The sequence below is a fragment of the Scatophagus argus genome, chromosome 22, assembly GCF_020382885.2.
Source record: "Scatophagus argus isolate fScaArg1 chromosome 22, fScaArg1.pri, whole genome shotgun sequence".
Classification (NCBI taxonomy): domain Eukaryota; kingdom Metazoa; phylum Chordata; class Actinopteri; family Scatophagidae; genus Scatophagus; species Scatophagus argus.
Genome location: NC_058514.1, coordinates 2,686,058 through 2,705,411, shown reverse-complemented (window position 1 = coordinate 2,705,411; position 19,354 = coordinate 2,686,058). Strand labels below are relative to the sequence as shown.

Below are 19,354 nucleotides of genomic sequence, written 5' to 3'. Positions count from 1 at the left end.
ACATAGTTCACACCAAAGTATCCTTGATTATTGGGAAGAGGTTTGATGTCAACTGAGGGCACTGCTGCACTCCAAATAAAGAAATACTTGGAAGAAAGTGAAGTGGCTCTGTTGCCTGGACTTCTTTTTAAATGCCATATGTAATACTATTCAATATAGTTTTAATTTGTTGCTTAAAAATGTCTTGGCTTAAGTAGTTTGTGTCTCTGATTGGCTATACAGTTCTGTTCAGCCTTTGTTTTAATTTATTTTAAGACATTATTTATCCACTGTAGCTATTCTGTTTCCTGTGTGTTTATATGTGATTGTAGCCTAAATATTAATTTGAATAATTATTTGAATAGTTATACTATAGAGTTTCGCTCATAAGTAGGGTTGGGCACCAACCCAGTCGCTCTCCTCCTCATACTGAGGTAGCTCTTGCTTTAATACTGTCTCTGGTTGTTATAAGGCCATTGTAGGATAAGTGGCAAATCACTAAGCTAAACTGCTTTCTGGCAATATTGGATTTACAGGTTTTTGCAGTAATAAGTTGAAGTAACTTTTTCAGTCAATTAACTGGCTTGAAATTCAGTTTTAAACAGGTACAAAACCAGCAGCAGTCTAAAACACACACACATTTTATTGTACAGGATTAACAATGAAGAGAACAATAAAAACTACAGTATCTGAGGACTTGATCCAAATGACAGCATCAACAAAACTCCTGAGGTACGAGAAGAAAACACGTCACAAAAACACTATAATTAAACTCTGCTACACATAATACACATAATAGTTTTACATCCAGCTGATGGTGCAGTATTTCAACAGAATTAAATTATAACTATTTACACAACAAAGAGCTGTTAAAATGTATTTTCATCAGATGAATTTAACATCTGTTCCCAGCATGGAGGTAAAAGTCTATATAAGCTTTAGACTAGAACAGGTAATAAAACCATTAATACGACAGTAGATTTAGTTTGATGTCACCAAATTTCTCATTTTGCTTAACTCAAAAGAAGTGAACTTCATAAAGTATCATCAGGCACCTTAAGTTAATTATAATACATTTTCTATTGGTGAAGACTCTTCTGGTCAGTGCAAAGGCAAATTAAGGGAGTTACATACTTTAGAATAATTAAATATGCTTTCAAACTTAAGGATTTGCTATGATTGTTTTGGAGTTATTATCCATACTGTCATACTGTGAGAAAGTTTAAAGCCACTACATATTTAACAAATTCTATGTGCAGCATCACAATAGAGTTTAGGTAAATTGTTCATTTTTATCAAAATCTCTCGGTTTATCATCTTTGCCTCTTATTCTCAGGTCTCAGAAATGTTCGTGGCTGTTTTTCTTTTATTTGAAGTTTTGATATGGAGAGACATAGAAAAGACATAGAGCCCATCACAGTTGTATGTGCCTTAAACCCAGGACACCCCCTTAGTGGTTATCATGTCTGTGGATCAGTTGAGTTTTGTGACATCCATGGTCTAAAGTCTCTGCAGTTTGATTCAGTTACAGTAAGTGCTTGTTGTGACTGAGCGGCTTGTTTCTAGGTAGCAGGATGCTGGTCTGGGGGTCAGCGTGCTGCGATGCGAGCCATGCCCGGATTAACAAAGGAGAAGTTTCTGAACATTGTCTGGTCAACGCTGTTGATGAGTGTGCGATCCGCACATGACAGCCGGGGATTTTCATTGATAAACTCTTTGTCAAAGTTACTGCAGTCACTGGGTGACGACTACAAGGGAGGAAGGGAAAATAATTCAGTATGCAAAATGATAGGTGTAAGAAAGAAACGAAAAGGTGGCATCCTGCTGTTCATCCATCATGAATCTACTTACTAAAGTTGGCCTGAAGGGTGGCGCCACCTGTCGCTGTTCCAGGGCATTCCAGTCGATGCTGCTGAAGAAACTGTGCTGTCTGATTTTGCCTTTGATTCCCAGCCGCTCCTCGGGCTCCCTCACAAACAACTGGGGCACAAACACACCGCAGGTCACAAACTGTAATAGACTGCTCTGGATATGAGTGATAAACTGAGGCAAATAATACAGACAGTCCAACAGAAAGTCAGCTTCTAAAGATGTACTAGTTCAGTATCTATAATAAAACATTGAGACACACACACCAACACAGACAGTATCTGACCTTGATCAGAATGTCCTTGGAGTCTTTGGTTAGCCAGCGGGGATAAACAGGGTTGTCAGTTCGTATGGACTGAAACAGCTCCTCTTCATCGCGGCCATGGAACGGAGACTGACCTATGAGCATCTCGTACAGCAGCACTCCGAATGACCACCAGTCCACTGAGCTGTTGTACTTCTGGCCCAGTAGGATCTGATACACAAAACACACAAAAACCGATGAAACTGGATGTCCCCAGCTTTGTTCTCTGTCTGGCTGTTCTAAATTTGCCGTAGGTGCGTTTCTGTTAGAACATTGCGTGGGATCACCTCAGGAGCAATGTAGTCGGGTGTCCCGCAGAAAGTGGATGTCCGCAAGTCATCATGCATGTTCTCCTTACACATGCCAAAGTCTGCTATCTTTATATGACCCTCAGAGTCCAGCAGCACATTATCCAGCTTCAGATCTCTACAGAAGAATGGGAAGACACAAACATACAGAAAGCACTTTCAGTTTGACCTTTTGTGCATGACCTATCGGTTTGGGTTTGCTTCTGGCTCAAACTCACACTCTACCTGTAAATTATTGCTTTAGAGTGTAGGAACTGGAGCCCACAGATGATCTCAGCTGCATAGAAGCTGCAGGAAGACACAAGCAGCAGGGAGAGGAAGATTCAGAAGTTACAGTTGTGTGTGTTAACAGGCATGCATTCAGCGTGTTGGATGATGGATGCGGGACATACGTGGCTCTGTGCAAGTCAAACTTGTGGCAGTTCTGGATGTGGAACATGAGATCCCCTCCATTCAGATACTCCATCACAAAGAAGAGGTTCTCCTGGTCACAAAAATGCAAAGAGGTCAGCGCTCAGAGTGGAGGTCCACAGATGAGTTCTGAGCCTCCGAGTGCACACGGTTATTACCTTGGTCTGGAAGGTGCAGTAAAGATGTGCCAGAAAAGGGTTTTCCCAGGCTAAAGAGAGGACCCTCCTCTCCACCATGGTGCACTCGACATCATCGTCCATCAGCACCACGTCCTTTTTTAGAGCCTTCACCGCAAAGAACTCGCCACTTTTTTTCAGCTCAGCTAAAAACACCTGGAAGCACAGTAGAAACAAAACTTCTGTGGCTGGATGGCCCATATTTTCTTTGCCTGCCCCCTTCATTGTATAAAATGTTTGCTGCCACTCTCTTTCACTGTAAGACTTCTCTGAGTCTGCGATAAGAAATCCATAAACCTTATATATGTTTCTAATTTTTGTCATCACTCAACACTTTTGCTACGTCCCATTTTCCTTTTGTCCTTTTATTTAAAATAAACCTATCTAGACATTTTTTGTATGTTTACTTCTAAAATGAAAATCTCCATTTTTAAGTATGTCCATTTTGCTTAACTCTGATGTAAATCCTGCTCTGTACTCTTCTCTTTTCAATCAGGCTGCCTCTTGTACCTTGCCAAAACTGCCTTTCCCGAGCATCTTGTGCAGGACGAAGTCATCAGTGGTGAATTTGGGTTGGTGGTCCTTCCTGGGAACGGCGTACAGGGGCTCTTCCTCTGCCAGCACCTCGGTGATCGGCCTGTTGATGTCAGTTGGTCCTTCCCATGAAACACCCTGCAACTCTGCAGCAAGAGGCAGGTCAGGAAGCAGGAATGGAAAACACTTGCATTATTGAAAGAAAAACTATCAAGCAGAAGTGACTTGGTGCTTGATGAGAATGGAGATTTTAGTGGTGGTGTACCTTTGTTTGCAGGTGTAGCTGTGCCCGTTACTAACCCAGACGGAGCTCGCACCATTCCTGGCTGGCTGACGCCTACTGGCCCTTCTCGACTGATAATGTCAGTTTCTCTGATGCTTTTGGCCTAAAGGCAAAAGGTAGGACCAGCAGACTCAGACTGAGGGTTTGGGTTTTGATTCAGCATAATTTTTTTGTTAAATCATTTACACCATCTCGTGAGACTTCAGATCTCTCACCAGGAAACATAAGTCATTACCAACACCTTAAAACCAGCAGCAGTTCCTCAAAATGCACACATTTAAACATTTTGAAAGTGCAGAAGATTTGTTGTTCTGACCTGCTGTTTACTCTCGATGATGGCCAGAGCTTCTGCCATCAGTTTTTGGTTGACCCCGCAGAGGTTGGCTACTTTCTTCTGGCATTTATGATGGACGTTCATGCTACATTCTGCACAGGAAACGCAGCATTACCCCAGTTAATCATGTGAAAAAATGTGCCATTTGAGCATCTATGATGACCTGATTGTGCCTTCACATACTGAAACACACAATGTGTGATGCAACAGATGTTGAAGTCATGAGTATGTAAGATAAAGAATATAATTCTCTTAGTTGGCCAATGCATTGCGTCATTTGTTTCCAGAGGAAACGATTTTTTCTCTTATTTTCTCTCGTGATGTCCACTGTGTAGTTGCATGTGTTCTCATTTGATTAACTTTACATGAAACGCTGCGTCTTCCAGCTGCTCTGACAGCTGCAGTGTGTTTCTGCATATTCCTGATGGGAAATGTTGAAATATGCGCTGTTGTGCCAGCTGCTGGAAGGATATAATGTCATATCGCTACTACATATGACTACCAGACTCTGAAATTCTTTGGAAGGATTAAATGTTCCTTTACGGGCTGAGATAATGTTCTCACACTTGAACTAAACCCTTGTCTAATTCTACTGACCTCTATATGTCCTCTGTCTAATAGGTCTAATAGTCTTTCCTCTGTGGATTCTTCCTTTTTGTCTATATTAAAGTGTTTTTGGAGGGGGCTTAAGCTCTGACAACTGAAGGTGTTGTATTCTGTAGAAGTTTTAAAGGCCTTTTCTCAAATGTCTGATTTTCGATGATATAAGTAGTTGCATTGACTTGACTTTGGCACTGCCCTTGACTTTTTTGGTACACACTAAAGTAAATTGCTTTCCCGTTTCTTTTAGGCTCGCTGCATTCAGTTAGTAACATCAGTTGCAGTAACCATAACCCTGCCTGACATAAAGACAGATCAAACCACAGATAAATGATATCATAAAACTCTCGTCTCTCACCCTCACATTTGAGCCCCTGCTTGGCGAGCCCCCACAGCAGAGTCCCACAGTGTTCACAGAAAGTGGGGCTTTTGTAGTTGTAGACTTTGAACCTGTGGGGCATGTCGATCTTGAAGCGCTCTTTGTGGATCTGCAGCACATGCATCATATTGTACAGATCATCATGGAGGCCCCAGTACAGGTTAAGCTTTACAGCAAACAAAGCCAAGAGCAGTAGAAGCACTTCCTTTATCCAGACAGTGGGTGGCAGGTCTGCCCTTCTACACTGAGTACTACAATGTAAGGTTTTGCATTCTCTTTTGGTTTCATGCGTGTGAACTCAGCACACATGTGGAGGAAGTGAAACAAAAGCAAGAAGATGAAAGCAGCAAAAGAAACAAGAATGTTTGTTGTAATGGTACCTCTGCATGAGGTGACTACTTGATTAGTAAGCACCATAAACCACAAGTTTACAAATCTCTTACACATGCTACATCAGCAATCTCCGGATTTAACTCAGGCTGCTTGGAGGAAAAGACTCGCTGTCGCAGAGCATTTATGTGAAAGAAACGATGACATACTCACCATTGTTTCCTTGCTGTTAATGGCTGAGCCGGTGCATTTGGCGATTACTTTGTCTATGCACTTTTTGTGAATAGCAGCATTGCACTCTAAAAGACACAAAGATGACAGGGTTAAGACAAAGAGTGGAAGGTGGAATCGTTCAAACTTCGTAACGTCAGTGGAAAATAACACTCACGTCTGCATTGGTAGCCCTGCTTGTTAAGACCCCTGTGATGGATAAAAAGAGGTGAAATGACTAATACGATGATGAAGAAAAGGATCATTTGGGTGATCTGTGATGCTGATGTTTGCTGCTTACCAGACAAACTCTTTGCAAACGGAGCAGAAGGTTGGTTGAGGGAAGAAGGTGGCGCTGAACTCGTGACATTTGACCGTGTGAATTTTCGCCTGTTTGATGGCTCCTCGCCGCTGGTGGAGGGCGAACAGACCATCTCTCTCGCGTTCGCTCTCTGGGTCTCCCTCAGTCTGACCTGCAGCATCTGAAACACATGGTGCAAACCAGACAAATGGATGCGAAACAAGTTGAGCTCAGCTTTGTCTGGGCAGAGCGGTCGCTTACTGCCAAGAAGATTCCACACCTGTATTTCAATTTCTCACCTCTTGTGGACTGAGTGTTTCTTCAGAACACTCGCAGTTTCATTTTGACCAAACAGTTTATAATATCTCCTATGGGTGAGTCAGACTTCTCTGTTGCTGTCCCACTTTGTGATCTACATTTTAGACATAGAAACTTGGCCCAGTGTTAAAACACTGATCCTTCATGGTACTTGTAAATTGCTGGCAATATTTCAGGTGTATGAAATACAGCTACACATTTTAGTGATTTTCTAACAGGATGTAGCTTTTGTCTAGACATGTAGACGTCTTATATGTTTCGGTTATATTTGTTCAGATCTTTGGGTATATGTTTATGTCTTTTGGAACACTGTGTGTATTCACAGTCCTCTTGTATGTGTAAATGTACTTGACCAATAAAGCTATTGTTGTGCTGAGTCGTTATGATTATTTAGTTGCTTACGTAAACATTTGGAACTTATCAGTCAGTCAGATCAGTTCAATGCATGCTGACAAGTCGCTCATGTACAGTGTGTACAGTGTGTCTGTGTGATTGCATGTAGCTCAGGAGGAAGTTCCACAGAGTACCAGTCGCTGAGCCACCTGTTGTTCTGAGCAGTGATTTCCTATTTGCTGGGTCTATATATAGTTACATGAGATGACTTCCTTGTGTCAGTGACTTCTGAGGCCTTGGCATGGCGTTAGCACTAGTGAAAGGGAATAAGAAACAATAAAGTGGATATGTGAGGGCTAAAGCAAAAACTACTGGATAAAATTTGCTGTTTCTCAGCATGTCTTGGTATGCCTGAATACCTGATATTTTTGTTGCTGATACTGTGATGTTATTGAATTAATTCAAAAATGAAAATAACTTGGTAGTTGGCAGCTTATTTCTGGGAAACCACAGCAAAGAGCTCTTCTCATTAATGGAGAAAACATTTCCTGTGTGATGAGACTTTACAACCTTCCGATCATGAAGAGGATTCTCATTTTCACTCTCACTTTTACAGATTTTGCTTTGCTTTGCACAGCTGATTTAACGTGGTTGTAGTTGGGAACATTTTGTGCACAGAATAAAAGTCCTGTGTGTCTAAGTATGTTGTAGTTGTTATAAGCGATGTGGGGCAGAAGGATCAGTTAGAACCACTCACCACTTTTCTCCAGGTAGTACCTGGCCTCCATCCGCAGGCGGCCCTGTGGCTTCATCTCCAGCTGAGACAACAAAGAAACAAGAAGAGAAACTGAACCAAAAGAGACTTTAAGGAAATAGGAGCATGAGCAAAATGTATGAGAAAAACACTCAACATGAGTGAAGAGAAGGATGTGAGTCCCTGAAAATGATGACGGATTGTATAATGTAATACTGTAATACGTGTAATACTGTTAGGCCTCACAGAGACAGACAGTCTGGCACACACAAACACACACGTCTGATTTGATATATCCATTTTACTTGACGTTTGTTTGATTCTTAGTTTGGCATCAGAGACAGCTGGGATGAAGCCTCCAGTGTCACTCACAGATGAGGGGAAATGAATTCTGTAGTGCTCGAGAAATGATGTGTTTTCTTTTTCTGATTAGTTGAATTGGGTGATTCGCATGAGCAGCGATGGTCTCTTTTGCTTCTATCAGAGAGATGTACAATAGAGTGATGAGACGAAATGAGGGCAGAGAGGGATGACATGTAGCTATGGACTCAAACCCTCAGGCACCAGTTAGGTCATGTTCATAAGACAACAAAAATGATAAAATGCCATCAAAGTGTGAGTGGGCCATTTTGCGATTTTAGATATTGATCATAAAGGGTCCATCTTCGTCGAATTGCTTTTGTTTCCAAAGTTCAGATCACCTCACTGACTAGCATCCATGCTACATGAACAAACCAACAGAGTTGTGTGGCCCACCATATAGCTGTGCTGACTGGATGAACTTCATGTGGCTTTTCTCTGGGTAATGCATTGTAAACAATGCAACACGAGTTACAGCTGGCAGCGTGGCGATGAGGAGTTTGTGCCAAACTGTCTTTAATGGTAAAAGTAGAGAAATTGCCCACATGCACACAGATCTGACTGCACTAACCCAGATCTCCAGCTTGCCGTTCTCCTTCTTGCATCGTGTTGCCAGCGAGTCCAGAGCCACCGTGGCCTCTGATTTGAGCTCTGCTGTCCGGTCCTTCACCATCACGTGCATGATGCGACCGCGGTGGACGTGGGCGTCAAACGTGGTGCTCCACGGCGGGTACATGGTGGGCTTCTTCTGCTTGTACACTGGGCCTTTTTCTGGAAAACAAAACAAGACACCTCTTCATTCATCAGAGTCTTTTACTTTGACCTTTTGTTTGCAGCAGACAGGAAATAAGATGAAAATAAAGCAGCACAAGGAGATTTTCATTTTGACTCTCACTTCATTAACATGGAATCCTGTGCGTCAGCAAATTGAACATCTTCGAGTTACTGGCAGGGTAGAAGTTCTGACAAGATGCAGAAATCATGCAACAGTTTTTGTCTGCACAGACACTTGACGAGTGAGTCTGGGTATGTTCTGTATTCCCCTTACTGTGAACAGATGTCTCTGAAAGACCAAAGCCAACAATACACTGATCCTACTCACAACTATTGTCTGTGTAGCCAAAGCCTGATGTATCATTTTGGTGTCATAGATCAGTGAAGAGTTTCATACTTAACTTTCACATGATGATCGGCTAAAAGGTGGAAGAATATGGAGGGAATTCTGGAAAAATGTGTTGAATCGGGTGTCATGTTTTGTCATTACCATGGACACACACAATAGTTTATTTCATCTTAACCCCACACACACACCTCCCTGCTACTCCTACCCGCTAGAGCACCAAATTTGTTAATCCGGCGTTGAAAATAGTCCCCAGCAGATTCATTTTATTACTTCTGTTTAAGTAACCTTTGCTAAAAACAAGAAAGCCCTACGTATTTAGGAAATTATTTATCATGTAAATAAAAGTTTATTTTTAAAAAATGTTTTAATGAATTTATGTCTTCAGAATGAACAGGCTTGGAGCTGAGAGTCACAGACAGGGTAAGAAAGCTGTAAAGCACTAAGAGGCTCATTTTTGCTTTTGTTGACAATAAGAAATGTATAAAGTATCTCCAGTCTCATCCCTAAAGGACTGAACTTGCAAGTTTTGATTAATAACATCCTGAAGATGGAAGCATTTCCTGCCAGTGACAAAAACTGACACCAGAAATTAAACCAAGCAAATAGGATGACTGTATGGTGCGTCACTCTCGGGGGATTATGTGCTCTTTCACAGTCCCAAGCTGTCATGTAAAGCTGGAATCTGTGACTCCTTTACATTTAAATACAGTCCTTTTACACTATGTGTGTAATATATTTAGTTTGCATTGCAGGATGTTAGACATACCATCTGAACGTTTTACCAGCCTGACCATCAGACATTTGTCATTATCACATTACAGTGTTGAAAGATTTCTCGTCACATCACATGACCAAAAAAAACTCCTGGCTTTCATAATTGACATCTGCTGATTTTTTTTTTTTTTTTATGCCATAACGTCCTGAATATCCACTTACATAACAGCCACATGCCATCCTGCTGCTTCAACAATAAAACCCACTAAGCTTTTTACTCCCAAAGTGATCTGCAGCCCTCTCCATCATGGGCTCATCGCCTGTCGGCCCACCGGCTCTGGCAGCTGCCTTCTGTGCCGATTAAAGCAGCTGGAGAGGAAAACATGTCTGTATGTCCACAGACATGTACAGACTCTGTGAGTTTCCTTGCAGCATTATGCAGTGTGAGAGTGGTGACATGTCACAGAGTAACTCAGGCAGTTCCTGTCTTCTGTGAAAAAGCACCAAGTGGCAGACTCAGTTGTGTTGGCATGCAGATGTAGCTTTCATTGAGTTTTTCTCCCCCCGTTTCTTTATGCACTGTAGGTGGATTAGTAAAGATGTTTTTTTGTCAGATTAGCTGAAATCAATGTTTTTCCATTTTCATTTCATATAAGAAGCTTGACCGAAATACATACTCTTTGAAAATATGAAATCCCTTCACTAAGAAAAGTTTATTAGTAGTGTTTAAACTCAAAATAGGTTCACTACCTTCACTGTGAAAAGTGAAGTAAAGGTGTTTTATGCATCAGCTTCAAAGTCCTCTGTTACTTTCAACATGAATGTGAAGGAAATAAAGAGTCAATATTAGAAAAACAAATGGAAAAATAAAGGATGGCACTTTCACGTAAGTCTTACAGCATATTATCCTCTCTTATGTAGGCATTATAACATGGATCTAAATTCAAGCTTCAGTCCAACACCTTTCAGGAAGGAGGCAGCAGTCAAGTCAAGTTTCATTTCCACCAAGTGGGTTATTGGTAACATGCCATTCTCCTGCTTATCCTCTTCATCCTAGCTAGCCATCACACGATGACTCTAAACACAGTAAAATCTAAAAACAACAGTACACACATTAGCCATCGTCTCTGAGGGATTGTGGGGCTTCATGAATGGAGCCATTTCCACTCTGCATCCTCCACCCTGAGACACGGTGGTCTCCTGAATGTTGTTTCAGGTTGGACAGCCTTCTGACAAACTGTCACCAGGATAAGGATGACGTACAGTGGCAGACACTTTGCCTGTTGCTGTGATTTAATATTTCTCTGCTATATCTCGTTTGAAAACCTGAACTCAGAATCCTCAAAAGTGTGCAGGGTTGCCTCACTTGAATAGGATTATAAAAGTGGAAGTTGACCAAGAATGGCCTACTGTTTGACTACACTGACGAGCTGTCAAAAGAAGAAAACAAGAACAAAACCAAAAAAGGAAACTGCTAGGAGTCAGTTAGATGAGTGCTTATTCACACGTAATTGTAAGTGCAGCTTTCTGTGTTTCTCTTATTGCGGACAATCCCATTAAAAGACCAAAAGCAGCGATGAATTGATCTTTTAAGTATTGTCTGTTAATCTGAAGCCTGACATAATTTAATCTGAAGTAAGTTATTCCTCTCTGCCAAAGAGCTCCATTACAGTCTGCCCCACATATCCAACAGAGCAACAAATGTGGATTAATCCACCACTTAGAAATAGTTTTGCTACTACGGTGCCCAGATGGTTCAGGAGACGACTGGACCTTTTATAAAACTGTATGAGCTGCTGTAAAAAGTTTGTCTTTGGTCAGACCCAACGGGCTTTGGAAGTCAGAGAGTACCGAGAGACAGGCGAACACATGGTTGAAAGAAAGAGCAGCACGATCACGAACAAAACAGTTAATCAGAGAGCCAAAATGTTATTTTCTGATTGTTTCATACTAGTTATGTTCTAAAGCACAAAAAACCCCCACGGCCACGCCTTGCCTCAAGCCAGCATGACGGTGCCACTTTGTGTGACTTCAGATGAATTGCAGACTTCACACTGGATATTTCATATATATATTTATACATATAAACTTAACTCGAGCAATGGCTAAATTCTCTGGACTGAAAGACCACGACTGTGTTTACTTGATAGACAGTAAATATACAAATGGCATCTTATATTGTGATTATATTAAGCCCGTGTAATGTTCATTGTACTGGAACAGACAAGAGCAGACAGAGGTTAGCTTCCTACGAGTTTGTACTTCTGGCCAATCACATCGCTTGCTTCATATATGAAAACAAAGCCATGAAAACAAGGCCTTTAAGGCTGTAGGTTCTGTGGGTGACTTGTGCTTAGCTTAGCACGATCAAAAGACCCTGAGCGCTCAACTTTGTAGATGACTTCAAAGAAAAGCTGTACATGGAAGCTTTCCATCACTCTTGTTTGAAGATAAAATCAGTCAATGCGAGTCAAAGTGCCTGATGGGAGCTTTTTTTCTGTTTTTTCTTTTTCTTTTTTTTCTGCCAGCTCGTGAGCAGCAACGTGTTTGCTCAAAAACCTGAAGCGCACTTCATGTGCTGTCCATAGCATTTTTTACTTCAATAGTGTTCATGTTTAAAAACCTGCTCTCAAATATGATGGCAGTTTCAGTGTAAACATATGAGTTGTGTCACTATATGACGGTGTAGTTCTGCAGTGTTTTCTCGCTCGTGTCAGTGTCATGTCAATGGAAAAGTAAAGTGAACTGAAACTGAGTGACTTTGTCCCCTCAGAGAGTTACACAATATAGTGTAAGTGAAATACGAACATAGGAAGGAGCCTCTTTCTCAAGCCTCATAGGACCAGTCTTGTGGTTTCGGAGAGGAAAAGAAACATCAGAACCCTCCTCTTTCCTCTTAGCGACACTGTTTTTAGCCCTATCCTGCACTCATGCTCACCAGTACTTAAAGATAGCCAGATGCAGAACAAAGATATCTACTCTGAGTCTGTTATCATACTGGGAAGTTTCCCAAAGCTGTGACAGTGAATGTGAAACGACAACCGCAGTGAAGATGTTTAAAAAATGAATGATACGCACAAGCATTTACAGACAGCACGTTATACGTTACGTTTACGTTACACCTCCCATCTCCTGTCAGTGTTACTTATACAGTGCATATATGAGACTGTGGTTGTACTTTACGTTTGTCATGCATTTGTTATGTTTGCACTCTAATCTACTGCCGACCATAGCCTAAAAATAACAATTCAACTTCTACATTTCTATTTTTATTCCAAACACCCACTGTTGTAGCTCAACTGAACATTAAATGCATCACTTCCTGGGTTTTTTCTGAGAAAGAGTCAGTGAACATATAGTGCTTACAGGAAGAACTGGAAAAGCTGTCATGAAGTGGAACTAATGTTGACTTACTACTTACTGGTAAATGCATGTAAATGTAACAAATATATGAGAATGTGTGTGTACATTAACAGTACAGCTGAAACTGTGTTACTTGTCAGGGAGTTTCATTTAGGGCTCCAGCTAATGAGCTAATTTCGTCACCAACAATCGATGGATAATTTGGTCTACAAAGTGTCAGAAAACATTAAAATGCTGACCGCAGTTTGCCAGAGCTGAGGTGATATTTTTGTCCGACCAACAGACAAAATCCCAAAGATATTCAGAATATTATCATATGAGACAGAGAACAGCACAACTGAATGTTTGGCATTTTTTCTAGAAAAATTACTTAAATAGTTCATTCATTATCAGAATTGTTGCAGATTAATTTTCTGTAATTTTTCCCTACACCCTGGATGAAGGTATTACATCTAAAACGTGTTTATCTACACAGTTATGTCAAAATGTTGCTGCTGTCTTGACCAATTCAGCAATGTAAACATTGTGTTAGCGTGCACAATGTTGGAGTTTTGCAATACTGGATACACTATACATCAGCGTTTTTCAGTTCATTGTGGCCAATGTTAAATATAGGTAACATTATTTTCCACCTGACTGTAGAAGACATCAAGTCTGTAGTAGAATTAATATATTGTCATTATTATTATTATTATTATTATTATGCCCAGTTCTTATCATGATGACCCACTGGCACCTGCAGACATAAAATGCTTTTCGAAACAATCACTGGGCAGAAAAATAAAACTGCAACGGTTCACATCATGTGTGCATAACTAAATCATCGTCTTGTTGGCCTGTCACATGGGCAGAAATGTTCGTTTCAGGCCTGGATATCGCAAAAACTTTGTTATTTAGTTTGGTCACGATAATCATGCTGATGTCAACTATTCTGATGGTCTATCAGTCTATCAGTCTGTCAGTTGTCAAGCAGAACTGCCCACCATCCTCAAGTTTTAGTATTTGCTTCTTTTTTCGGTTTCACGTTATGTTAAACTCATCACTGACCTGTGTCGATGGCCTCCTTCATGTAAACAGCACAGTATGGATTCAGCACCTCTTCATGGTAGGCCAGACTGGAATCGATCTCAAAGTCGGAGAACCCAATCCGCAGGAAAGGCGACATGGCTGCAGGGTTTCACTTACTGACCTCCGCAAATATCCAAACAACCTCCACGAAAACCTTGAGATGATGTCCTTGATTCCAAAGCTTCTTCAAGAGATGAGATTTCCCAGGTTTTGGAGACAGATTCAGCGTCGCTGTCAACCACCCTTCCTCCACCGCAGCACACGGCAACTGGCCCTTTTCCTCCTCCAGAGGAAAGATAGGCTGGCAGGGGAGGAGGAGGAGGAGGAGGAGGAGATGGCAGAGGAGGAGGTATGCTGTTTTCCACTCCTTGACGTTTTAAACAGCTTGAGAGGAGGAAAAGACAGACAAAAACGCAGAGAGAGAGAGAGAGATGGTTCATCACCCATGACACCATAACCACAGGGGTTGGCTGTGAGCGAGTTTCTCACCCAAACTTCAAACTCTGTGTGCTGCAGCTGGCTGTCAAGGCAGGGTTTTAAACTGAATCATAAACAAAATGTCTCTCCACATGGAAACACTGACAAAAAGTGTCTGTTATGGGAGGAGAGGAACGTTCATGAGGAGCACCGCCTTGCACTTGCACCCAAAGCCAGATAACAAACGGCCCTCTGAACCGGACTGCAAATAAAATAAAACCAGCCATACCTGCAAGACTTGTAAACACCAGCTGTCACTTGGCAGAGCCTTTGAGCACCTTCTATAAACAAAATTCTTAGTGCGATCAACCACAAAATAAGTACAGAAACTACTTGTGCTGCCTCTACTGCAGCACTTTTCATAGCACAGTGTTCAACTCGGTCGATGGGATATTTGAGGCGTGTGTGTGTGTGTGTGTGTGTCAGTCCCAGTGGTGGAGAGGAGGCTGGAAGGTGACTATTAATAGAGCTGAAATACTAAACGTAGATCACGACCGCATGCGCCTGAGTCCCCAATGCTTGTTGTCATGGTCATCATCGTCAGAAGCACAAGTGACCTTCGTTACTGTAAACTGCACTGACACTGAGTCAGTGTTGCCAGAAATAGGCACAGAAACTTGTAAAGTGCAGGAAATGGGTGAACTGTTCATACCAGACCAATATCGGTGTTCACTGCTTGACTAAAATGTCCAAAGAAAATGAGTCTTATGTGTTTTAAGCGGCATTGTAGTGTTGTTGCTAACAAATGTTTTCACATTAAAATAGATTGAAAAATTATGTAACTTATGAGGGTCGATAGTGACAAACCCACAGAGAATCGTCACTGTCCAGGGAGCGCTTCAGTCTTTGGCTGCTTGTTTGGGTTTCTTTGGTCCACAGCTTAACTGTTTTGGTAGCTGTTTTTACCGTGAACACACAGAAACATTTAGATCTTTTTGCTAATTATTCTGACGTAATGTCCTGCAGACCTGACCAGAGTCTGTGTGTGGTGACATTCAGGTGTCACATTGTTTATAGGCTTTGTCTTGGTCGACTTTTGAACTTTTTTTATATCCCATTTAATTAAAACAATGGCAGTGTGAAGCCGAGCATATTAACCAATCGTTGAACATATTACGTAAATGTTTAAAGTTGGCTTCAGTTTTGTGCCATTCTTACATTTGGACCAGTTGTGCTCAGTAGTTATTACCTCTTTCAGGTATGATATCTTATTTGTTTTGTATTTGCATCCCTTTTTTGACACCACTTTCAAGACTTAAGGCTGTAATATTGTCTTCTTCTACGATTGCTGTTTTTTGGTGTATTCTCATGTGCGGCCTTTCATGTAGTCAGACTGATAATTGATCCTGACATTGAAATTCTCTCACACACTCGTCCTCCCAGCACAGATTGAGACCTGTGAAATGTGCAATGCTGCAGCCTCCTGTGCAGTTTGAACCTGCTTCTGAGCTTCCGGTGCTTACGTTACAGCGATATAACCACACTTCCTGTATTTTTGAAGTTTTATTTTTCATTTTGAGCCTCCACAGGTGGGACTGTTGCAAACAACAGATGGAGAAAACACCACCAAACTCAAAACACGGCTGCTATGATGAGCTAAATAAAAATTAACAGCTAATAAAACACTGCATGTGCATGTTGTCAACGATTCTAAGGTACTACATTGTTTTCCATCATCACATGATTTAAAAACCCAACATGTACACATTTGAAAATATAGGCTTATTTTACAGCTTATATAATGCTTATATATAATATTTATATCTTTGCTGATTCAAACCTTTATTAGCATCATAAAACATTAATGGCTTTGATTTCGCTCATGTTTGTGGTTGCTGCCTGTATTTAGAGACCTGTAAGTTAAATTTACTGCTGGTCTGTGTGATTGTTCCCTTTCTGACGTGTGTGTGTGTGTGTGTGTGGTTCAGTTTCTAGATCACATGATTTAGTGAAGAGGTAGCATCGACTTCACATTCTGTAATGCTTGCCCTCAAAACCTGACCCTGGCACTCGGCTAACCCCTGCTTGTGCTCAGGTTTGCTCTTGCTCAAACTGCTTGCTTGCACTCACTCAGTTATATTGTTGCTGGCACAGATTTCCTGCACTTCAGCCTCAGCCTCTCTGCTCGCACTCGGGCTGCTTTGCGCGAAATATCAGCTCTCAGACTTCATTGTGCACCAGTACTGTCACATTCAGTATAATTTCAGGTGTGTTGTTGACCAATGATTCCTGCCTCGTTACGAGTGCGACTGCAGGAAGACGAAAGAGGAGTAGAAATTTATTTCTGAGTCATGGCTGAATATTTAGCTGATTGTAACAACTCACCTGGCAGGATTTCAGAGCGAGACTTGTTTGGACTGCTAACGGTTGATGCTTTATCCACATATGGCTGAGGTTTTTAAATTAAGGCCCAACTCAGGAGTTGCTGACACTATTTGATTTGATTCAGAATACAAAATAAAATAGTTAACTTAAATATATAATCAAGTTAAACCACCACACCAGATGCTGTATAACTTTTGAGCTGATGTAAGGTATGAACTCCTAATAGGATTACGCCGTCCATGCCCCCTTTCTTTCTCATGAAGTAACCGTACTCTAAATGTAAGAGGATTTCGGCACACAGGGGTCATTGTTAAAACAAGCTGCTGATCTGATACCGTAAAACCTTTGATTACTATTATGAACAAAAACATCAGCTGTAAATCAACTGCTGATGAAGTCTAATGTGCTTTCCCACACATGAAGACATAAACAGAAGCTTTGCTGTTGATTTCGGCATTTCAGGAAGGTCTTGGTTATTTGAGGCGACTGAGCAGGAGAGAATAAACAGGCTTTGCTGTATCGCGTTGTCTCTCAGCACACACTTTTATGTGAGCAGGCATCAGGGTGCCATCTGAGGCGGTGGATTCGCTTTACTGTGACCACCTGCAGGCACTCAAATGCCACTTTGCCCATCCTCAAACACACCAACACACACAGGGAAGGTCAAGCACCAGCGTGCCAACACCAAAGACCTTTCATAAGCCTTTAAAGGAGGGAGGGCAAAGTGGATGGAGCCCACCCACCTGATGCTCTGTATTGAGCACCATCAAAGAACACTCTGTGTGTGTGGTGTGTGTGCGCACCAAAGCTTTTTTTGAAGTAGAAAAGCAGAGGCGAGGGTGTGGGGGGTCTTTGTTGTTATTGACAGGAGGTCCATGCGTGTGACAGAAGCCTTTGACTGTAGCTGCCACTGTGACAAGAGCTCAGATGCCCCAAGTGTCCCTGAAGTGCTCACTCGTTCAAACACAGAGGTAGTAAACACAAAGGATGTGACATCAGCCTGCATCAATGAATCATCTTGTTTGCGAATCTTTAAGTTAAGTCTTTTCACTGATTAGTGGCCATTTGATGTTTCTGAAACTGTGCCTCCAGCACAGTTGAAGCACAATTATGAAGTAGCCTGCTGGTATTTTATGTTTACTTTGCTGGCAGTAGATTTTACGCGTGTGATCAGTTTCTCAGATATACTGTTGTATTATAGAGTCAAGCTCTATAATGATATATAAAATAGTATACATCAAAATGCTGCTCACGTGCTGTATTTGCAGGGTTGGAATGTAACTACTTATGTGTATTCAGTTCATGTACTCGATTATTGCCGTACTTGAGTTTTTAGATTTCGCTTCACTATATTTCCAGCATTTTACAGTTTTAATAGTTACAAGGTTCATTCCACTGCCTAATTTTACTTTTGATATTTTAAGTACATTTAGCTGCTAATGCATCCATGCTTTAAGTAAGTTGGCATTTACAGGTAATTTTAGTTCACTTTTATTTTTTTAATTTCTACTTTTTTAGTAGACTATCTGAACGTGCCATCTGTCATGTCATGTTTTATTAATAAAATAAGAGATACTCCTGAAGTGGACACTCATCCGAAGTTAGCGTTTAATATCCCCCCTCCACAACCTGACAGTACCAATTAATCCTTTACTAATCAATGCAGCTTTTGCCACTCATCAACTCTGTCAAATGAACGAATGACAAGCTCAGAAAATCAGAAGAGAGAGAGAGAGACTAAAGCTAAAAAACACCAGCTTGTGATGCCAAAACGGCCAAATGACAAAGACACCAGCCTGACACCGGCCATGGTGTGTTTATGTTGTTTATGAAGTATTAAATGTTCGCTAGGCTACATTGTACAAAACTAAGCAGACCATTCATGCGGTCGGCTTATAAACTGCGGAATAAAGTAAGTTTAAAAAAAATGAAGTTAAAAACTGTTTTAAAAATTGAAAGCGGTGTTACTAACCTGTAAAAGACCCCCGAAGTTCAGTGTCGGCGGAAAGAAGCTGCTCTCCATCCGAACATTTGCCTGACAGACCGCAGGGAGCAGAGACGCTGCATTTAACCTGAAGCCACGAAGCGTTCAAGGACTGTCGGACTGTTTTGAAAGCCTGCGCCAATTACCGAACTAGGGGTGCTGAATTAAAAAGAAAAATGACAAAAGAAAGGGAATTTTACTTGGTCGTTTTTTAAAGACGTCCGACATCCGTTTATTGTCGATGTTTTTTTGTGCAGTAGATAATCCTTAATTAGGTTGTTGTAACTTCCAAGGAGGCATGGAAGGCAACATTGCTCTATCCACCCACATATGAAGCGAAACTTGCATCTGAGACAAGTAGACAAAGGACTCACAGGGCGCCTTCAGTGCTCTTAAAAGAGAAAGAAGTCATAGCTGAAGTGTTTTGATGCAGTCCACAGTTAAGTATATGTGTGAAACAGAGAAAAGTCGCTGTTGTTTATTTATCTTTTAGAGTTGATTTTCAGTTTTTCCAGAA

The 19,354-nt window shown here is 41.3% G+C and overlaps 1 protein-coding gene and 1 long non-coding RNA gene across 3 annotated transcripts; one reads left to right on the top strand and one right to left on the bottom strand.

Moving 5' to 3' along the window:
• Positions 1 to 602: 602 nt before the first annotated feature.
• On the bottom strand, positions 603 to 18,953 carry prkcq (protein kinase C, theta). 2 transcript variants are annotated; one of them, XM_046378656.1, is made up of 18 exons: positions 18,826 to 18,953; positions 14,031 to 14,435; positions 8,355 to 8,554; positions 7,427 to 7,487; positions 6,019 to 6,199; positions 5,896 to 5,927; positions 5,721 to 5,806; positions 5,157 to 5,286; positions 4,181 to 4,290; positions 3,847 to 3,967; positions 3,558 to 3,727; positions 3,030 to 3,203; positions 2,853 to 2,944; positions 2,686 to 2,748; positions 2,440 to 2,578; positions 2,135 to 2,323; positions 1,831 to 1,959; positions 603 to 1,727 (listed from the first exon to the last, which is right to left on the bottom strand). In XM_046378656.1, the coding sequence occupies exons 2-18, from the start codon at positions 14,146 to 14,148 to the stop codon at positions 1,569 to 1,571; spliced, it is 2,154 nt and encodes a 717-aa protein (XP_046234612.1). In that variant the 5' UTR covers positions 14,149 to 14,435; positions 18,826 to 18,953; the 3' UTR covers positions 603 to 1,568. The 2 variants fall into 2 exon arrangements, with proteins under 2 accessions (XP_046234612.1, XP_046234613.1); XM_046378657.1 differs by lacking the exon at positions 18,826 to 18,953 and adding an exon at positions 14,758 to 14,908.
• Positions 3,769 to 5,980, top strand: LOC124053477. Its single transcript, XR_006842159.1, has 3 exons — positions 3,769 to 3,980; positions 5,049 to 5,062; positions 5,109 to 5,980. It is a non-coding gene; the product is annotated as an uncharacterized LOC124053477 (long non-coding RNA).
• Positions 18,954 to 19,354: the final 401 nt, after the last annotated feature.